Genomic DNA, 20,327 nt, shown 5'->3' with positions numbered 1-20,327 from the left:
AAAGCCAAACTTTAAATTAGACAAAATAGTAAATGGGAAAGATGTTTAATAATAATAATAATAGATGGATTTATAAAGCATTTTTTGCCTGAGGATATAAAGCGCTGCTATTATTACCCCCGCTTTAGCTCAAGCATGCAAAAAATTAATCCTGCCGGGATCCCATTCACCTCACCTGGGTCGAGTGCACTACAGTTAAGATAAATTTCTTGCTGAAGGAAAGCATGCCATGGCTAGGATTCGAACCCATGACCCTCTGTTTGAAGGACGAGATTCAGAACCACTAGACCACGATGAGCCCACATGTTAAGGTGGAGACTGGTTGCAGATGAAATATGGTTAGACCATGTGCGATGAGACCAAATGGAATATAGACAAGAGGTGTAGGCTAAATGGTACTTTGCCGGCTAAAGTACCTACCTGCTGTGAAGGAGAATGTTACAGATTGGGGATCCACTGTTCCTCCAGAACTATTGACAACCATGATTTGGTTTGGAAAGAACTCTAATGGTGTTGCTCTTGACTGTAGGGAGAATTAATAGAATTGATTTAAAGATGGAATCAGCAATGATCAAAGTAAGCCCCAACATTGATACTTTGTATCCAATATTAATTTTTCAGAATATTTGTCATTGTATCTGTGCAACTTATGCTTCATGGCTTTCATAACAGCTATCTATATTTTGATGTTCTCAGAAATAGAGAGAAAACATACACATCTGCAAATTGAGTTATCATCACGTCTGTTTTGTTGTTAACTGTTATAATAATGAATTGAGATTCTTTGTAATTTGATTTGAAAAGAAAACAAATCTTACTATGAGGTGATATTATCATAGCATATAGGCTGATCTTATTGATCATCATGTAAAACATGACCCATTTTCTCTCTTTCGTTGGTAATCTGTTTAATTCTTGTAAAGTTCTGATAGAGTAATCCTGCGCTAGTCAGATATCTCCTCATTGACAAATATGTCAGTTACCACCAAAGGTGGGAAGGTTCTATTCTGTTGTGTCTCAAACAAACTGGTGGCAGCGGTGGGATTTTAACCAATTCAATCAAGCCATTTCAGTCCATCAACATCATCTGACTCCCACCCATTCCCCCTCTTGTCTGCCCCCTCCTCACTCTCTCCCTTCCCTGTTATGTGTTTCAAAAAAAAAATCATGGGCTCAACTAAAAAAAAAAGTTTCTTTGAACTTGTACTATAGAATGAACAGATGTAAGCATTTCTCTCCCTGGTCCTAATTTGCTATTTTGCATTTTCACTTCAAAAGCCTGACCTTGAAATTGGTTTAGCAAAAGTATATTTGGAATAAAAAAACACAATTATTTTTTACATGGCCTATTTTTACCAAATTCATGCAAAGAGGGGTGAAAAAGACTGAAAATGTAGTTAAAACACCCCTTAAATAAGGGTAAATTCTAGTATGTGGAATAATCATGGCTACTACTTTGAATAGAGTACCTGATAATAACTCCAGGGGTCTGTAACACATAAGTTAGTGATTGATTGTACGCTTGATTTTCAAAATTAAATGTACATTGCAGGTAATACTATCAATCGTAAAGATATTATTCTTCGATGATTGCTAAGCTTTATGTTACGGGCCCCTGGCCACCAAACATTTAACCTTTGTATAAAATGGGTGTTTCCTTTAAAATAAATTTAATTTATAAATCTCACTGTTTTCTCCAGTATTGATGAGGTGTATTCCATGTCTGGGCATCTGGTAGCGTTACATCCTACAAACACTGGAGCTTGGTCATCAACATTCAACACGTTTACAGTTAGCGTTGTTGTGTTAGTTAATGAAGGCGTGCCTCGATCCTGAAAAGATAAGTCGTTGACTTTACCATTGCAAATAAATGTATTGTCAACCATATAAAGCAGTTCAACCCACTATTTTGGAGGACCTGGGAGCATTTGATGAAAGGACTTTCCTGACATTTTATCCCCAAAAATATGTTTCATCCAGCAGTTACCATAGGAATGGTGCTTCTCTACCAGTCAAAATCATGGAAAATTGTCAGATCTGACAAGCTGTTTAATGTTGATGAAATGCCCTCTGGGTTCAACTGTGCAGGATTCATATACAAAGAGATGATCTACAACTATTAAGTGATCTATATGACATGATTTATAGTGTTACACCATCAACAGATATAGCAGCTAAATCTTTCATATAGCAATGAAAAATATGAGGTAAAAAAAATATGGATGTGTTCACATAAATGAAAATATGGCTATGCCCTCTGAGTTGTTCATACAGACAGTATTAATACAAATACCTTCTTTTTGGTTTATCACGATTATCACTGCCCCTGATTAAAATAACTCTCTGATGCTTTTTAACCCACAGGAGTCAATAGATCCTCAAATTCTGGCTTTCTTCATTGCACTTTCCAAAAAAATAATGGAGAAGGGCTTTTGCTCATGCCGGACCAACTGTGTGTATCTTGATTCCACCAGTGACATGAGAGGTCCCTGATTCCACAGGGTCTCAAAAAAGCAAACTGTGTAATTTTTTTAAGGAGAAAGAGCAACTTTCACATGTATTGTTTTAATGTCATTAGCATTTCCATGACAGTTCTCTGTCTCTCTCTCTCTGTATCTCTCTCTCTTTCTTCTTCCCTCTCTGTCTTCATAAAGTACCTTGTGCATTTTTTAAAAGTATAAACAGTGCTATAAACATATCCAGGGGAAAAAAAATTCTGTGGCTACTTATGTGCTCACCAGACCAAATTTGCCACATTGTATTAAAGTTTACATTGGACCCAATGTGAATTTCAGGGGCTCTTTTTTAGTTTTCCAGGGCTTTGTAGGGCATTTCGCCCCGAGCACCCTTGTAATTTTATTCCCTGAACATATGAGTAGTACTATAATTATCATGAATTAACATAACTCACTCTGACTTCGATAAGAACGACCCACTGCTGCTTTTCCTCAAAGTCCAATATCCCATCAAAAGTCACCTCCCCTTTTCCAGTATTCGGTATGTCAAAATACACCTCTGACAACTGCATGGAATATAATGTAGAGATAAAGAAACACATATACGATGAATGTTAGCTTATACGAATGGTATTATTCTAGCAGGTGAAGACAAAGGTCATAAGAAAGACACAAGGTTTGGTGACTGTGATAACCCTCGATAGAGAGCTAAATCACCAGTGATAATTTAGGGTATATCATTTAACACAAGGATGAAAATTATATGTCATTTATTATCATTATTAGTAGTAGTAATTGTTACTATTATTATTATTATGAAGCCTAGTAGAAGTACTAATCCCCTACTAATAACTATACTGGTAGCAGTAATAGTAGTAGTAGTAGTAGTAGTAGTAGTAGTAGAAAAGTAGAAGTACTAGTAGTAGTAGTAGTAGTAGTAGTAGTAGTAGTAGTAGTAGTAGTAGTAATAGTAGTAGTAGTAGTAATAGTAGTAGTAGTAGTAGTAGTAGTAATAGTAGTAGTAGTAGTAGTAGTAGTAGTAGTAGTAGTAGTAGTAGTAGTAGTAGTAGTAGTAATAGTAGTAGTAGTAGTAGTAGCAGCAGCAGCAGCAGCAGCAGCAGCAGCAGCAGTAGCAGTAGTAGCAGTTGTAGTGGTAGTAGTAGCAGTAATACAAGTATTATGAGTTTATCATTTACCAAAAGGAAGGATCACCAGTGAATTATTTTCAAGTTTATTTTTGCCCTTTTGTAAGACATGATTATATGAAAAGCAATCATAATATACTCTCCTAAAAGGTATTTCAGAACATTTGGTTCTGAATATGCACTTTATATGTCAGGCATACTGTAACTTCATAACAGCTTTATAAAATGCCATCATTGGTAATGCCTTCTAACATAGATCAACACTTGATAAAATCAAAAGATTTGTAGTGATTTTAATGAAATGCTAAAGAGGACCAAATGTTATAGATATTAAAAAACTTGTTTGGTGGGAGGACTAATTCTTTTTCTTCTTTGGTAACATTGAATGCAAAGTTTTTATACAACCAGTCCACTTTCATATGTATCATGTTCTAAAATGAATGACCCCTAAATAGCAAAGATGGCACATAAGCTAGAGCAAGCAAATTACCGGATCAGCTGGATAAAAAAGAACATCAAAGTCTATCTGGCCGTTGACTGTGTTACCATCATTATCATCACCTTCTATACCATCAAAGATTACCTCGTTGTTGTACATGCCCTGGAGAAAGGAATCATAATTCATTCTAAATACATTAAGTGGATTTTATGAGAAAGAGAACCATTCAACAATGTAAATTTTCATTCAATAACAAGATATCTGAAAGATAATGGGAATTTGAATTTAAGGAATTTGATGATAAATAAATGCATGCTTTATCTCTATACCCTGCCCCCAGCTCCCCAACCACTTGTCTGCAGACACAGACGCTTTGGTTTCACATAGTGCATAATGCAGAGTCTGAAGTAAGAGACTATGACTGTACTGTGTACTGTACTATGGTTGGCACAGACAGAGTTTTGATCTAGTCTACACTCTAGACATGGTATAATTTCTTGCAGTGTCAAATTTGAGTCTGTACTTGAAAACTACACCATCCACTTCCATCACTCTCTATTAATTTTTTTTCCTTTTTCATTTCTTTTGATACTCGTCACCCCTTCTCATTACCATTTACCATACAAAGACAAATATTTTTTAGTGATATAATTCCAAACAATATCTATATCTACATATAAAGATTACAATATCTCCTCCTAGTAAATTCTGATTCAGAAATTCCATTTGCTTCATAATGTCTGAAAGAGAAGAAAATCAATTTATTTTAGTTTTCAAATACAAATTTCAAATAAGCACATTTACCAACAATATTGACATGTTACAATATCACATAATATTTACACATGTTATGATCATTACATCATCATCATCATCACCATCATCACCACCACCATCATCACCATGACCACCACTACCATCACCACCATTAACATCATAACCACCACTATTGGTAATTATAACATTAGAGAGAAGAAAAAAAGGAGAGAAAGAAGAAAAATGAACGAAGACTACAAGGTTTAGAGGAACAATTAGAAGAGCATTTAGCACAGACATTCATCCTACCTCTGGTACATTTACTGTGTAAGGTGCTCCAATGAAAAATGGTGTATTGTCATTAACGTCATCCACTATGATATTAACAATCCATGTTGGGGTTAGCTAAACAATTGATTTGTGAGAGAAAGAAAAAGAGGGAAGGAAAAATAAGGATTTATGAATGCATAGAATAAATAATTACAAGATATATATATAGATATAGATAGATATAATTTCAAGCAATGCAATTGCTTAATAAGAGCATATAACATTAACATTTTTGTGCAATGTACTCCAGTGTAATAATTAACTTAATTAGATGAGCCTGCGCTATGAATATTTTTAACAGAAATATGGTGCAATATAAATGCTGTGGATCATCAACATCATCATCAGTGCAAAAAAAGTTGCACATAAAAAATTCACAAATTTCGATACGCGCAATTCGTTGTTAACACAACAAAGGAAATCGCAAAAAAATACTGTGAAACCTCTTTAGAATTTGTGTTTCTGTGTCGCTATTTCATAAAACAAATAATGCACTGGCTCTGTTGGGTGTAAATGTAAATGCGGTGAAAGAATGGTTTCTTCTGGTGGTCCACACATGGCCTGACATCTCGTGCACAGTGCAGTACCTATCTAAAGAAACCTCGCTTCACTGCATTTCCACTCAGACACTCAGTTCTGTGCATTATTTGTATTATTCTGCCAAAATTTATTCAGATTGTATCTCTCATTGGGCAGCATCCTCTGTTTTCTTTGAATACTCCAAAATGCTGAAGTTAAACTTAAACTTAAAGAGAAATGCCAGTAGTTGCAGTAAACACAGATTTCATGAGAAAGTCTGTAAAACCAGGCTTAAATGTCAGTATATCATCGAGGATCTAGATCTGGTACAGTTACATAAACTGAACTTTGTGAAATCTTGAAATCTACGCTGAAAAATGTTCACACTGAAGATCGCCAACACAGATAGGCACACGCGGGACAGTGTATTATTATTGCTGAAATAAAGACCCGACGGAAGTGACAGAATCCGCGCTTATTTTGCTTATTTCTCAGCAATTACACAATTTCTTCCAGAATGCTTTGGCACATATTTTTTATTCATACAAACAGACACTTGGGTGGTCATTTTATTAGATTCTGTAAAAAGTCATTTTGAGATCGTTACCAAAACTGGAATTTATCTTTAAATCCAAGTTATGAAAAATGTGTATTGACAAATAACATCTATCCTTTTGCAGGAATATGGTGGGAGTTTTATTTCCATATGTTCTCACACATCATTTGATACTTTTGAAAAACTGCTGAAAGATAAAAAGAGCAAAAGCTTACTAGACTTTTGTTTATGCTCTCAACAAGTAGAGTTATTTTTTTAATGAATAGAGAATATGAAGTAACTTACTAGACTTGAAGTAGTCTGACATTCTATCTGTAATGTAATGAATTTCTCACTCAGACTCTGCAATAGGGAAGAAAAGTTAGGAGAATAAATTTTGTCAAATTTGAAATTACTCATAATTTTTATCCGACATTTTCATCCATGAGAAGCCATGACACTTAAAATCAAAACTAATTAGATATCAACTTATCTTCTTTATTTACAAGTCAGTCACCAAACATATTCATGTATCTCTAGATTATGATTAAAACCTATGGCTTCAATAAAATTATTCTGCAACAGCAAAACTATTCAATAATTCCACAATCATAATGAGAATATATATGCTTTTAAAATGATCAAAAATGAAATATGGTTTCCTAGAATAAACAAAACTTTCAGGTTCAGAGACTCTCCTCCATCTTGTGGCAATATGTAGATATTACAAAAGCTCTATAAACAATGACCTTTTCTATCAAGTCTTCTTTTGATGTTATGATGCCCTGGCATGTGGTTAAGCAATACATTTATCCATACCCATTTGGTAAGAACTAACAAACTACATTCTAGACAAATTCAATCCACTATAATATTTTGTTGCTGTTCTGTTTATTTATTTTAATACGGCAATATAAAATTCATGTTATCGGCTACATGAAGAAACTATTCTTAAGCATGACATTGACAACATGAAATAGAAATAAATGAAGTTAACATGAAATTATCCATAAAATTGAATAAAATAACATAATCATATAAATACACCCAAAATATATGAACAAATCTGCATAAGAAGAGAACATGTCAGGATTACTCAGAAAGGGCAATGATATTTGGGGGAATTAAAGGTAAAAGAAAGTAGTTGCAGCAAACAATGATTTCATGAGAAAGCCTTTAAAATCAAGGTTAATTATCAACATATCATAGATCTCTAGATCTGGTACATTGAAATAAACTTATCTTTGGATGCGAAATCATGAAATCTTAGCTGAAAACCTATAATTCTGATGATCACTAATACAAAAAGGCATATGTGGTACAGTGTATTAATATTCAGTGCTTGGAAAAATACCTGACATTTGATGGAATTCTGTGCATATTTTGCTTATTTCTCAGCAATTACACATTTTCTTCCAGAGTCATTTGGCACATATTTTTTTTTAATTTATATATACCAACAATTGGGTGGTCATTTATTGGATTCTGTCCAAACTCATTGTGAGATTGTTACCACAACTGGCATTTATCTTTATAATGTTTAATAAAAACAAATCAAATTTCAACCTACATCTACATCTGCATCAACGCTCTGGATAAGAATAATTTGCTTGGTGAGCACGTTGACGGAAACTCTGTCATCGTCTTGAACAACAGTTAAAGTAATAGTTCCTGAATTCCCAGTGGTCCCAGTGATTGGTAAAACACCTATGACTGTCCCTGCAAAAAGGATGTGGAAAAAATAAAGAACATTGAAATTCCCATCAACATTACTACTATCTCCTAAATAATCACAATCATTGGGCTTTTTTATGATAATGGTAATTATAATTACTATCCATGAATGAAGTTATCATCACCATTACCCTCATCTGATTCAATTGAATTTATTCCAATTATCGATCGTACAAAAAATAGGCCTACTGTCTTGACGATAAACATTGACCATTTTTATGAACATGGCAATGGTTTCACCATATCCACCAAATTCATTTGCAACTGGATTATCCCCCCCCCCCCCGCACTATTTTTGTCTGAGGCAGTTTGAGACCAGTGTGTCCATAGACTAAGTGATATAATAAAATGAGTATCAAGCAGGGTATATTCTTATGCTAAAGTTGCTCAATCCAGGTCTCATCTTCAGGCAAAAACATTAGCTCAAAACATGATTGTGAAAAACAAGATCAATATATCATTACTGATATCATGATCATTGCAATAATCATAATTACCAGGAATAGCTGATTCACGAACTGTTAAATCGATTACCGTATCAGGAATATCATCATTTCTCCAGCAATCTAGAATAAAAAAGGAAAATAAAATATCACACAATCAAAGCGCATCAGCTGATCTTTATTATTATTATTTATTTGGCAATAAAAATTACAAAGAACAATACATTTTAGTAGAAACAATACAAGATAAGAAATATCAATCATTGGAATGCCAGGGACAGAATAAGTAAATTACTGAGGCATAGAACCACCTGTTCCAATTCCAATGGTTGATTTCCAATATATATTAATAACTAAACAATAATAATATTGAAATCAAAATTACCATTAAGCAACTGTTATATCTAGAAAGCTTATATATAAAATCAAAATAACCAATAGATTTCTTATGTTTTGCATCAATAGGGCCGTCTGCACCGTCCCGAGTTTTCAAATTAGCGCGCTATTTCTGATCCGACAAATTATCCCGATCTGAACAATCTCGAGATTATTTGCAATGGAGACGCAATTATCGTGCTAGCTCGTAGGATTAATCTGGAGATTGCAATCCCAAGTCAACTTGGGATTATTTGCAAAATAGTGTGCTATTTTACGAATTATCGCGCTAATTCGTAGGTGCAGATGCACTCGGGATTATTTATTAACGGCATCAGACCATAATGCATTGATGCCTCGCTCAAGCAGGAATCGCTCTTCTTGCGATGGTGGAGACGGGGTTTCTTGAATCTCGAGATTAATCGCGAAGAGGGCCGATCGGGCTAAAATCTCGAGATTGAGCAAACTCAGGATGGTGCAACACCACCTCATGTGTACCATATCTGTAACAAAAACACCCCAATTAAGCCAAATAATCTCCAGATTATAAAATGCATTATCATGGTAACAGTTCAGCTTGTAGACATGAGCAGTCACTTTTATCTGAACACACTTGAGAGATCTAAATTTTAAGCCCATCAGGAGCTAAATTGAATTATTTATAGTTCAAGTGCGTAGGGCGTCCCAAAAGCAGAAGCTTCATGAGTGGGACACCCAATACATAATATATAAAAGTATATTAAAGTTAATAAAGGAACAATGATAAATATAAACAATACATAAGAAATAAGATGGTAAGCCTTCAGAGAAGAGGGGGGTAAGGAAAAGGTTTGAAAATGAATTATTATGTGATTATTTGGCATACATAATTATAAGAGAACTTTTGAGTTTGGTTTTAAATGTAGTAACATTCGTGCTAGAAATTACATTGGAAGGGAGGGAATTCCATATTTGAGGATCAGTGGATTTAAAGGCATAAAGGGTTGACTGACAAGTATTGTATTGATGGTAGTCTTTACTATATGAAATCGATTTATTGTATTAAGGAGTGCTAAGTTTTGATTTATGTAGTACATTAGAATTGCATTTGACAATTATGAATATCAAAAACTATCCACGTGTTTAATCTAAACAAGTGGAACGCCTCTGGCGAAATGAAGGAAATGAAGCGGGCCCAGTATAGAGCCTTGGGGACTCCTTACTGGGCAATCGAACATTGAGAATCATAATTGTTAAATGAAGTATAGTTTTGTCAATCAAGTGAGTAGCTCTGGAACCATTCCCTACTATGCACCTATTACCATAAGAGTATGTTATGGTCTAAATTGAAAAAGATTTTTTTTAATGATGATTGGTCTTGATTAAATCCCACCGCTGCCACCATAAATCATGATGTATGAAAGAAATAGTGTAAATCAGCTATAAGAAACCAATATTAGTAAATTCAACTGTTACAGTACTTTATATTTATGTTCATGTAGTTTCAATCAGTGATTCCTGTATATTAGTCTGAGTTTATTGAGAACATTTGTGTGATATGCTACATTGTTAAGGAAACAGTATTTGGTGAAAAAATGCATGAAGCAATTACAGTGTGATTTAAAGAAATACAGCCTGAGAGATGATTGATATTTAAAGGTATTGTTTAACTTTGTGAGAAGCCGATTTAAAAAATTCAAATCAAGAGGAAACGTGTGTACAAGTGCATGTATTAGAACTTATAAACCCTGAAAACAACCATTATTGAGAATGAAAAGCTAAAACTACAAGGCAAACCCCGATTTTGTAAATAGGCGTCTTATAGACGCCTAAATAGTACACATAAGTGTATGGGATGAAATTAAGATGGTGTTTTCGGTCACTTTATATTTCAATTTTTGAAGCACTAAATAATTATTTTCGAACGCAATTTTTTCTGGGCTTCATTTTTGTAACATATCACAGACACAGGTGACAAGTGTGACCTTCTAGCTCAGATTTTTTTAAAGTCAAACCAATGTTAACCAATCACTTTAAGAAATCCAAGAAGTATTAGAATCTTTATAATGCCCAATTATTCCTGGAATTTCGAAGCATAAGGTGAACAGCATATATAAAGGCAGACAATTTTTGGAAATAACATGCAGAAATACATACAGTGGTGAATGTAGAGTGATTTAAAAAGCTGAACAAACACAGAGAGATACAACACAGGATTACAAACAAAGAAAAAGCATCCTCAAATAATCACAGTATCTATAAAAGGACAAGGTATAATATTGGCAAGTAGGCTGGGTTGTTAGAAGTAGTGTATAGCTGCAAGGGGTCTTTTCAAGAGACTACTAAGTGTTCAACATCTCATAGAGACATGAGATGTAAACTTACAGGCCACAAAACAGGAAAAATTACTGTACAAGCTATATTACTTCATTGAGGATCTTTGTGAAGTTCAAGAATACACAACCATAATGTTTGTCAAATGTATTATCACAGAAAAAGAAGGAGTAGCTGGTAAAAGCGAAGAAGAAAAAAAATGATGGATGAGGAATTATTTGGCAAAAACAACATTTGTCGGAACTTACCAGTGGCTGATTGAACGACGAACAGGTGGAGACAAGGGAATGCAAATACAGACACAAACATCAAAATTAAACACATTGATGACAAAATAGACAATTAGTGTATTCAATGCTTAACAATAACCATTCTAAAACCAACACCATTCTAAAACCAACTGATTTAAGGGAATTGCCAATTCAAAAGTCATAACATTACAGTCCCACCAAAGAAATCATCTCTAAACCAACCGACCAATGTCATTTAAAATAACACAATAGCTTTCTTCAGTGTGGTTGGCGTTTCATAAAGCTGTTTGTAAGTTACAAGCGACTTTTCAGAATGACTGGTGATCATTTCTTAAGTGCTGAATCCACACCAATAAAAATGTGGTGCACCAGTGGCTCTAAAGTCACTGGTAACTAATTATGAACAGCTTTAAAAAACACCCACCTGGGGCCCGCTGCATAAAACTTTTGCCATAAAAAATTCTGGCAAAATTTTTGCAAGAGTTTTTTAATGTATAAGTTCCAATGGCATAATTTTGTTTGCCAGAGTTTTTTATGGCAAATGTTTTATGCAATGGATACGTCCCTGGAGTATCTTTCAATGGTTTGACTGTAATATCATACACAACACAATATCAAAGACAGTGAGAATAAGTGAATATAACATAACTATTTTGTAAAATCACCCAATTTAATGGAAGTGTTACTTAAAATTACTTTGATAACTAACAACAAAGACAATGGTTAAGTTCTAATCAAGCCCATAGTCACTATTAAACAAAGAGTAACGTGAGTAACTTGAATGAATTTCCTTTTTTAATCAGAATTTGAAAACTGAAATTCAAATGCTCCCTCGTATAAAAATCATGTAACAAGTGATTTTCCTTTAAAGGAATGGTTATGTCTTCTTTACAAGTGGATATAGGAATATATTACACTTTTTTAACTGGTTTAATTTTTTTTCAAATCATAGGTTATTTTAATCACAATGAATCCTCTCAAAAAATATGGGTGAGGGACTTTGTGAAGTGATATCACACTCCACAACTGCATGCCTCATTAGAATAAAAACAGTTTTCTTTTCACTTCCTAATATGTGGATATTTTCATGGAAATTTAATTTCATGATGGAGTGCAAACACATTTCTTTCTTTGCAAATATACATTCCTCGACTTACTTTAACAATGTCAGTGAAACATAAGACAAACATCACATGAATGCAAAGTTACTGGACAATATGTGACCGGCTTATTATCATTATCATAATACAAATCAAACCTTATATTTTGTCGTAAGATAAATGGACCAATTAAACTTTTATGAAGCTTCAACTATATTCAAATTGTCAAAATTGAGTGTTTTCCAAGGTAATACATTTCAAAATGGCATTATTTGCAGGTGCATTTTTGTTTTTTGCAGTGTCTATCATGCATTGACAGAAAAAAAAACTAGGTGTTGGCTCTCCTATACACACGTGTTGGCAATGATTTATTTATCCACTCCTGCATGCATAATTATTATTCCTACAATTTTTCTGTTCTATTGTTTTCTTGCATTCCTCAGGATGAAGAAAAAATCTTCAGCAATTCTGCTGGAATAAAAATTGAATACAGATGCTTTTTAATGTATTTCTTGGAGTTGGGTAATCAATTCATACACAAAAAAGATGAACAAAAGCATGATTAAGATGGTGTTGAAAAAATTGTTCAGAATGTATTAATTCAGAATGAATTAATCCAACCTTATTGAATCTCAACACATTTATCTACTTGCTATAGCCTAAACTCACATAGAATCAAGAGGTTCAATTTATCTGCAGTCAGACCGCAGGTCCCTATGCTAATGAGCAAAAAGGCCAGATTCATCCAAATCATCTCGTGGCTGAATCCTCCTCCTTGCAAAATCTCGTGATTCGTGAGATTTTCTTTCTCTAAGAATTTACCTGTTTTAACCTCAAGTTAAATGAGATATTATTGCACCATCAGATAGAGTAAATGTTACTCTTTCATATTGGTCATTTATTTTGTATACAATATTTTGTTAAATAAGTAAATTTCTGGCCTGAAAATGTGCCTCAAAACTGAATTTTCTTCCTCTGTTTTCTTTTGCAAATTGTGCAAAACTTTTTATTTTGAGCCTCAAAGGTATCTATATCACCATAAAGCTGAACTTCTGTACTTTCTCACAATGCCACTCTTGATATGCGGCACCTTTTAATCGGGTCAAGATCACACTTTTCCCACCAAGGTACAAGACGAGATATCTGAAATGTTGTACTTGCATGAAATCCAGAGTTCTGATTGGCTGGATAAGGTTCACAGAACAACAGGCGCGGGGTATTTGAGGAGATTACCACATGGGAAGTGTGTCCTTCCCACGAACCCAGGCACTGGGACCGTTGGAATTTGCCATTGTGTGGTCTCTTTGACCAATCAGAGTGCAGTATTCTTGTTTTCAAACTGCTTTATGTACTTGGCAAATGAAAAGTGTGATCTTGACCCGATTAAACCTATTCTTATTTTGAAACCTATATCATTTCAAAGCATACATATTCAGCTTTATCATGATATAAAAATCATTTGGGCTCAAACAAAAATAAACTGTGAAAATAGCAGCTTTTGTCAGGTGAAAATATTTATTTTGTAGCATATTTTAGATCAAAAATTTAACCTATATTACAAAATCTTTGAATAAATCCAAACACATGACCTGAAAGAATGATTCTTCTTCTTTACAATGGTACCAAATTCATGAAATTCGATGCACAATTAGAGCAGCAATGACCGAATGAAAAGAGGTATTTTGGTCCGCATCAAGCTCATTAAATATGCAAAACATCTCAAGTCATGAATATCACTTGGATGAAAGAAGCCACTTTCTTGGGACCTGCAGTCTGACTGTCTGCCTCAATGCAAAACTGCAAGTGATAATCCAACACCAGCCCTATATCTACACAGTAAAAATGCTGTTGATTTTTTTTCTATACAATGCTGTTTACTCTATAAACCTATGTTTAAACAGTTTAAACAAGTGTTTAAAATCTTAAACAACAAAGTTTAATTTTTAATACTTTTTTTTTCAATAAATTTAAGCATGGTTGTTTTATCTGTTGAACAACTACTGCAAGGTTCATACAGAAGAGTGATGTACAAAATTTTAAACAACGTTTTACTATGAACGTGTTGAACAATCAAACCAATGTTCCTTTAACACTGACTGGTGTAGTGTAAACACCTTTGTAGTTTTAGCCCAAAGCCAAACTGGTGCAGTTTCAACACTTCTCCAGTATTTTCCTAAGTTTCCTAATGTTTAATTAACATCTGTTTTTTTAGCACTGGTGCATCATTTTAAAAATATTAACACTTTATAAATTAATGATTATTCAATCTTACCAGGCCCAGGAAGTGTTTGCCTCTTTTGACGATCTGTTAGAACACAATATCAACAAAACCAACATAATAATTGGTTATTACAATAAAATATACAGAGCATACTACATATAAACTGTAGGTTATAGAACGAAATAAGAACATTAAACAATTTACACAATTGATATTCAAACAAGCACTCGTAAAAATAGAGAATGAGTTCACATAGAATATTTACTATTTGATATGACCAAAAACACGGTTAGGCCTACAGCAATTTCCACTCCCACTATAACTTACAATGACCATATCAATATTAAACTGAAAACAATTTTTCAGTGAATAATCTTAACAATTTGATGAAATATATAAGATGACATGATTCAAATTAGGTTGTTTCAGGGAGTCCACAAATTATAACAAAAGTTGATGGTCATTTAGAAATCAATTTTTTACATTTATATGTGTGAAGTTTGGCAAAGTGTAAACATAACTTTATTCTCAATTTAGACAATGGTGTTAAAAAAATATGATAATTTACAATGAAGATCTAGAAATTTCTATAAAAATAAATTGTTGACGTACTTCTACGAAATATGTTAGAATATCAAACATATAAAATAAATAAAAAATCCACATAATAAAAAGCCAAATGAAAACCTATACTCACCTATAGCTATTGGAGTCCATGGCAAAAAGGAGGAAAGGAAAGAAAAGGGAATAAAATTGAATAAAGATAAATCAAATATTTTGATTATATGCTATTTCTCATTAACACAAAACACATATGCCAACATTTATATAAGGAGTTTATGCAATCAATTATATTTCTATACCTACATAAATCTAGAATAAATAGGAAAAACAATCACACTGTAGGTAATATTCAAAAGAGTGAAAATTAAATTATAATGCCTGCAGGCCTCCAACTAAATAATTATTTCATTTTGACATCAAGTTCTCAATAAAAGCAGATGATTGAGATATTACCTTATTACTGATGGTTCGACTTTAGATCCATCAAAAAATAAAAGAGTAATTTCGTGAATTTCTAACAGTCTATTACAGGAGGGCAACTCCCCCATATGGCAAATAATATGAAATCTGTATATTCCCTTTTGGCAAGTATTATGAATGGTTCAGGAGTTTTGAAAATATTTTTCTCATCATTATATCCCTCATAATAGAAGCATACATGTAAATGATAACAGGTAAAAATCATTCTTTATTTTTCATTAGAAAAGGGCATTTTATGGAATTTTCATCACTTGACATGTTGGAAAGCTGCTAGCATAGTGGTGTTACTTTAAAAAATAATAACTAAGTTATTCTTTGAAAGGTTCTTGCCAAACTTTTACTGATATAATTTGTTTCTCTCAGTTTTGTGTCTATAATTAAAACCAATCTACTTGGTGTATGGATCACCTGATTCCAGTCAGCAATGGGTTAATATCTGTTCATGTATTGATAAAAACTCATCTCTCCTAATGCCCATGAGATAACACACAACGTAATATCATTCACAACAACACAGGCTCATAGAAGCAGCTGTGATTGGATAATATTGATCCACCCATAATGCAATGCGTGATCAATATTCAAATGAGCAGTTAACAAAATACACTAGGTAAATATTGCATTGGTGTTGGAATACACACAAAGAGTATCATGAAACTGATGGTAAAACCAAAGGGGTTCAAGCAATGCAATGTTATCAGGCATTGCACACTGGTACAGAGATGGTGCTTGGTGGTATCAATGAAGATGGGTAATAATAATAATAATAATTATAACATTTGTAGGGCGCTTAATACAGGTGTTTCTAAGCGCTCAGTTTTCTGCCTGTCAACTAAATTACCAGGAAAAAAAAAAAGAAAAAAAAAAAAAAAAAAAAAACCTTGATATATTCAAAGCAAAATTTTAAACAAACAAATGCAACTAAGATGTGCACCTCAATATAGACCAACCCACAACTGATACCTATACATTAAAAAGGTGGGTATTTAGCAAGGTCTTAAATTGATCAAGGGAGTTGGCATTATGGATGTAAGATGGTAATTTATTCCACTGGATTGGAGCGAAAACGGAAAAGGCTCGATCCCCATAACTGGTATTTGTACGTGGTCCTAAAGTAAGCTGCAAGGTTGTTGAAGAACGAAGTGGTCTGAGTGAGCTAGAAGAGCGGAGAGAAATGAGATTAGAGAGGTATTCAGGAGCTAGGCCATTGATTATTTTATACGTCATGAGAAGAACTTTGAAAATGATGCGTTGGCGTATTGGAAGCCAATGAAGTGATTTCAGAATAGGTGTAACATGTTCAGATTTTCTTGAAAGAGTAACAAGCCTTGCAGCACTATTTTGAATTCTTTGAAGTGGGCGTAAATGTGACAGTGGGATACCAGAAAGAGCAGAATTGCAGTAATCAATGTGGGAAGATACAAAAGCATGGGTAAGTTTAGCAGTTGTGGGTTGGTCGAGTAGCCTCCTCATTTTTCCAATCTTAAAAATACCAAAGGAGGCAGACTTACAAATATTTTTAACATGCTGTTGAAATGTGAGATTCTTGTCAATTGTCACCCCAAGATCCCTTACCAACTCATTACACATCAAAATACTATCGCTAGTGCTACTTGTGGTTGAGAGCATTGGGAAGGACTCTGTGTTTCTAAATTTGGAGGAGATGTGGATCATTTCAGACTTGCTTTCGTTAAGACAGAGTTTGTTATCATGTGACCAGGCTTTGATGTCCTCTAAGCAACTATTGAGCTTCTGTGCAGCTTCATGTTTACCAGTGGGTTTCAAAGTGATGTAAATTTGTGTATCATCAGCATACATGGCATGTCGAATGTCCCGGTGAGAGTCAATGAATCTTGACAGAGGACTTGTGTACAAGATGAAGAGGAGCGGGCCAATCACTGAACCCTGCGGAACGCCGCAGACCAAGGGGAATCTCGCCGATAGTGTGCCGTTGATGGTAACTTGTTGACTTCGATTGTGGAGGTAAGAACGGAGCCAATCAAGGACAGTCCCAGTTATACCAAAGTCATTTTGCAGGCGATACAGTAACAGTTCGTGGTCGATGGTGTCGAATGCAGCGGTGTAATCAAGCAGAACGAGCACTGCCTCCTCGCCCCTATCAACAGCCAGGAGAAGATCATTGAAAACTTTCACCAGGGCAGTCTCTGTAGAATGGTGATTCCGATAAGCTGACTGATTGACTGGAAGCATGCCAAATCCTTCAAGGTGATCCTTTAACTGCGAAGTCACAACCCTCTCCAAGACCTTACCAATGTAGGGCAGATTCGCGATGGGCCTGTAGTTGCCGAGATTATTTGGATCAAGACTCGACTTTTTGAGGAGAGGAAGTAGAAGTGATGTTTTCAGAGCTTCAGGAACAATGCCGGATGACAAAGAGAGATTAATAAACTTTGTGATGACAGGGATAAGTTCCTCGAGAGAGTTCTTTCCCACCATAGATTATATACTGTCCAGAGAAATTAATTAAAGAACTATCAAAGCAAGAACTGCAAAGAGCATAATAACCAAATTTGTTGAGATATTTACAATTGGAAGGTCTGTCATATAAAAAAAAGTGTTGTTTCGTTCAACCATATTTTGAAGACCAAAGAACTACTCTAATGAATTCAAAATAAATCCAGATAGCCGTTAGGGACCAATCATGTTCATGATTCTATTCGAATCCAAAAGATTTACCTTTAATTCTCAAAGAATTTTATTTTAAATGTCCCCCTCTCTTCCTCTTCTCTCAGTCCCCCCTTTATCTCGTTTTCAATATATCTCCTTCTTCTTGCCAATTTTTTTACTTTTGTCTATCACATTGTCTTCAAAATATATTTCTCTCGAATATTTTTTCTCTTCCTCATTTCCACTTTTTTGTGTCCACAGAATCTCTCCTCCAGACCAGCTTTAAATCCTGAAGTCAAATGTAAAATCAATCAGTTTCTGACATGTCTCTGCACTTCAAGGTCTACTTTGATGAATCACAGTACTTCATACTTAAGTGGCACTTAAGTCATCCACTGGGTCTATCCACATCACAATGGCCCCATAGACAGATGAACATGCATGTACCAGTGATATCTTAAAATAACTCTGACTGGAACAAGTTTAATGATTTAAGGAATATGAATATTTAAGCAGACGTTGATACAGGATTTGGTACACATTTTATTTTAGATAAAAAATCTTTAATATAATGTATATATATATATGTATATATATTTTACAATATCTTAAGTTTGTTTTGATATTATTTTTATTGCATGTTCAGGGTATTGAAATTCACTTGTATTGTAACCATCTTGTTAGAATGTTCTTGCAATATCAATGGAAAACATGCTGCCATTTTCAGTTTGTTGAACATTGAAAATTAGTCAATGTTTATAAGTAGAAACATACATGTATTGTTTGTTTATTTGCTCATTGGTCATTGGTGGGCTAAAGTAAACTACAGGCAATATACAAGCTTAAACCATTAATACAGTATCTATATTTTCACCATTGAATGAATCAATAGTACAAAAATTAAAATGATTTAATATTTCTGCCTAATCAATGTACAATAGAACTATCATTAAAAGAAGAGAGATATAATAAACAGGAATAAGCTTTATTGTGTCAAACCAAATGGAAATGTATATGCCCTTTATCATTTTCATGATTGCAAATATTGTAATCTTTTCTTTATCAATATATGAATGAAATATATCTAATTATTTCTTTCTCATTTTATCCCTCCCCTAACTTACTTTTTATTCATATCACTCCCTTTCCCCCAAAACCCTTATTACCCTTAAAATTGACATACTTTTCCTGAAACCTAAATAATAAAGAATCCTAGCAGAAAATCAATATATTTGTATGCATGGGCTACTTTTCCTGCATGCTTCCATTCATTCCAAATTGCCTTATATGTTTAGCATCTAGTGGTAATAATGGCTATTTAGCAAATTCCTTAGACTATTTTAGACATTTTGCACTCTTAAAAAGTGTGACTGGAACCCTTTTGTCCTGTATTTGGAACCCTCAAGAAAAAGGGCTCCCAAAAAGGCTCTTTATATGCTCAAGAACCTTTGGTTTTTATAAAGAAACAAAAAAGATTCTAAAAATGGCTATTTATGGTAATTCTAAAGTCAGAATCTTTTAGAGAACCTTTGAAGGTTTAAAAAATACAGGACAAGCATCTAAGAACCATTTTCTTCTAAGAGTGGGAGGGGTGCTATTTCACTCTCATTCCTTTTCTAGTTGTTTCAGAAAAAAAATCTACCATTTATGCCTTCTCTAAAAATCCTTTTTTCGATCCCATGATCCAATGCCTCCATGTGGTCCAATAGCCATAAATTCATGTAGGGTATTTATATTAAAGTCTCGTTCTTTAAGATCATTGGATCAATATTTCATCCACCGAGGAAGGCTGGACGGCTATGACAATAGACTAGGATCAATAAATTAAAGATTGGTATGCTGCATTGATGAAAACCACCTGATCGCTATAAAAGTAAGAGGATAAATCAATATTTAATGAGTACCACATCATTATAGCTGCAGGCATTGCAGAGTCTGAATGTCATTTTACATTACGAGGCCATAATGCTCAGTCAGAGGGATATTGAACATGTACAGGAGCCTGTTCATTAACACGTGTTATAATTACGAATTTGCA

At 34.0% G+C, this 20,327-nt stretch overlaps 1 protein-coding gene across 7 annotated transcripts in view; it reads right to left on the bottom strand.

The window, feature by feature from the left end:
- Positions 1 to 5,183, bottom strand: part of LOC129282120 (protocadherin-15-like) — a 46,823-nt gene extending 41,640 nt beyond the window's left edge. For all 7 annotated transcript variants that reach the window (XR_010296457.1, XM_064113044.1, XM_064113046.1 and 4 more), the window contains exons 1-5: positions 5,106 to 5,183; positions 4,092 to 4,202; positions 2,912 to 3,022; positions 1,689 to 1,832; positions 421 to 523 (exon numbers count right to left, since the gene is read on the bottom strand). Coding sequence is in view for 6 of the 7 variants with exons in the window: in XM_064113044.1 (XP_063969114.1) it covers positions 421 to 523; positions 1,689 to 1,832; positions 2,912 to 3,022; positions 4,092 to 4,199 (466 nt within the window). In the remaining variant the exon portion in view is untranslated. The remainder of the gene's footprint in view (positions 1 to 420; positions 524 to 1,688; positions 1,833 to 2,911; positions 3,023 to 4,091; positions 4,203 to 5,105) is intronic.
- Between the last annotated feature and the right edge of the window lie 15,144 nt (positions 5,184 to 20,327).

The sequence above is a fragment of the Lytechinus pictus genome, chromosome 18 (genome assembly GCF_037042905.1).
Source record: "Lytechinus pictus isolate F3 Inbred chromosome 18, Lp3.0, whole genome shotgun sequence".
NCBI classification, from domain to species: domain Eukaryota; kingdom Metazoa; phylum Echinodermata; class Echinoidea; order Temnopleuroida; family Toxopneustidae; genus Lytechinus; species Lytechinus pictus.
This window is presented reverse-complemented; position numbering and strand designations above follow the sequence as displayed.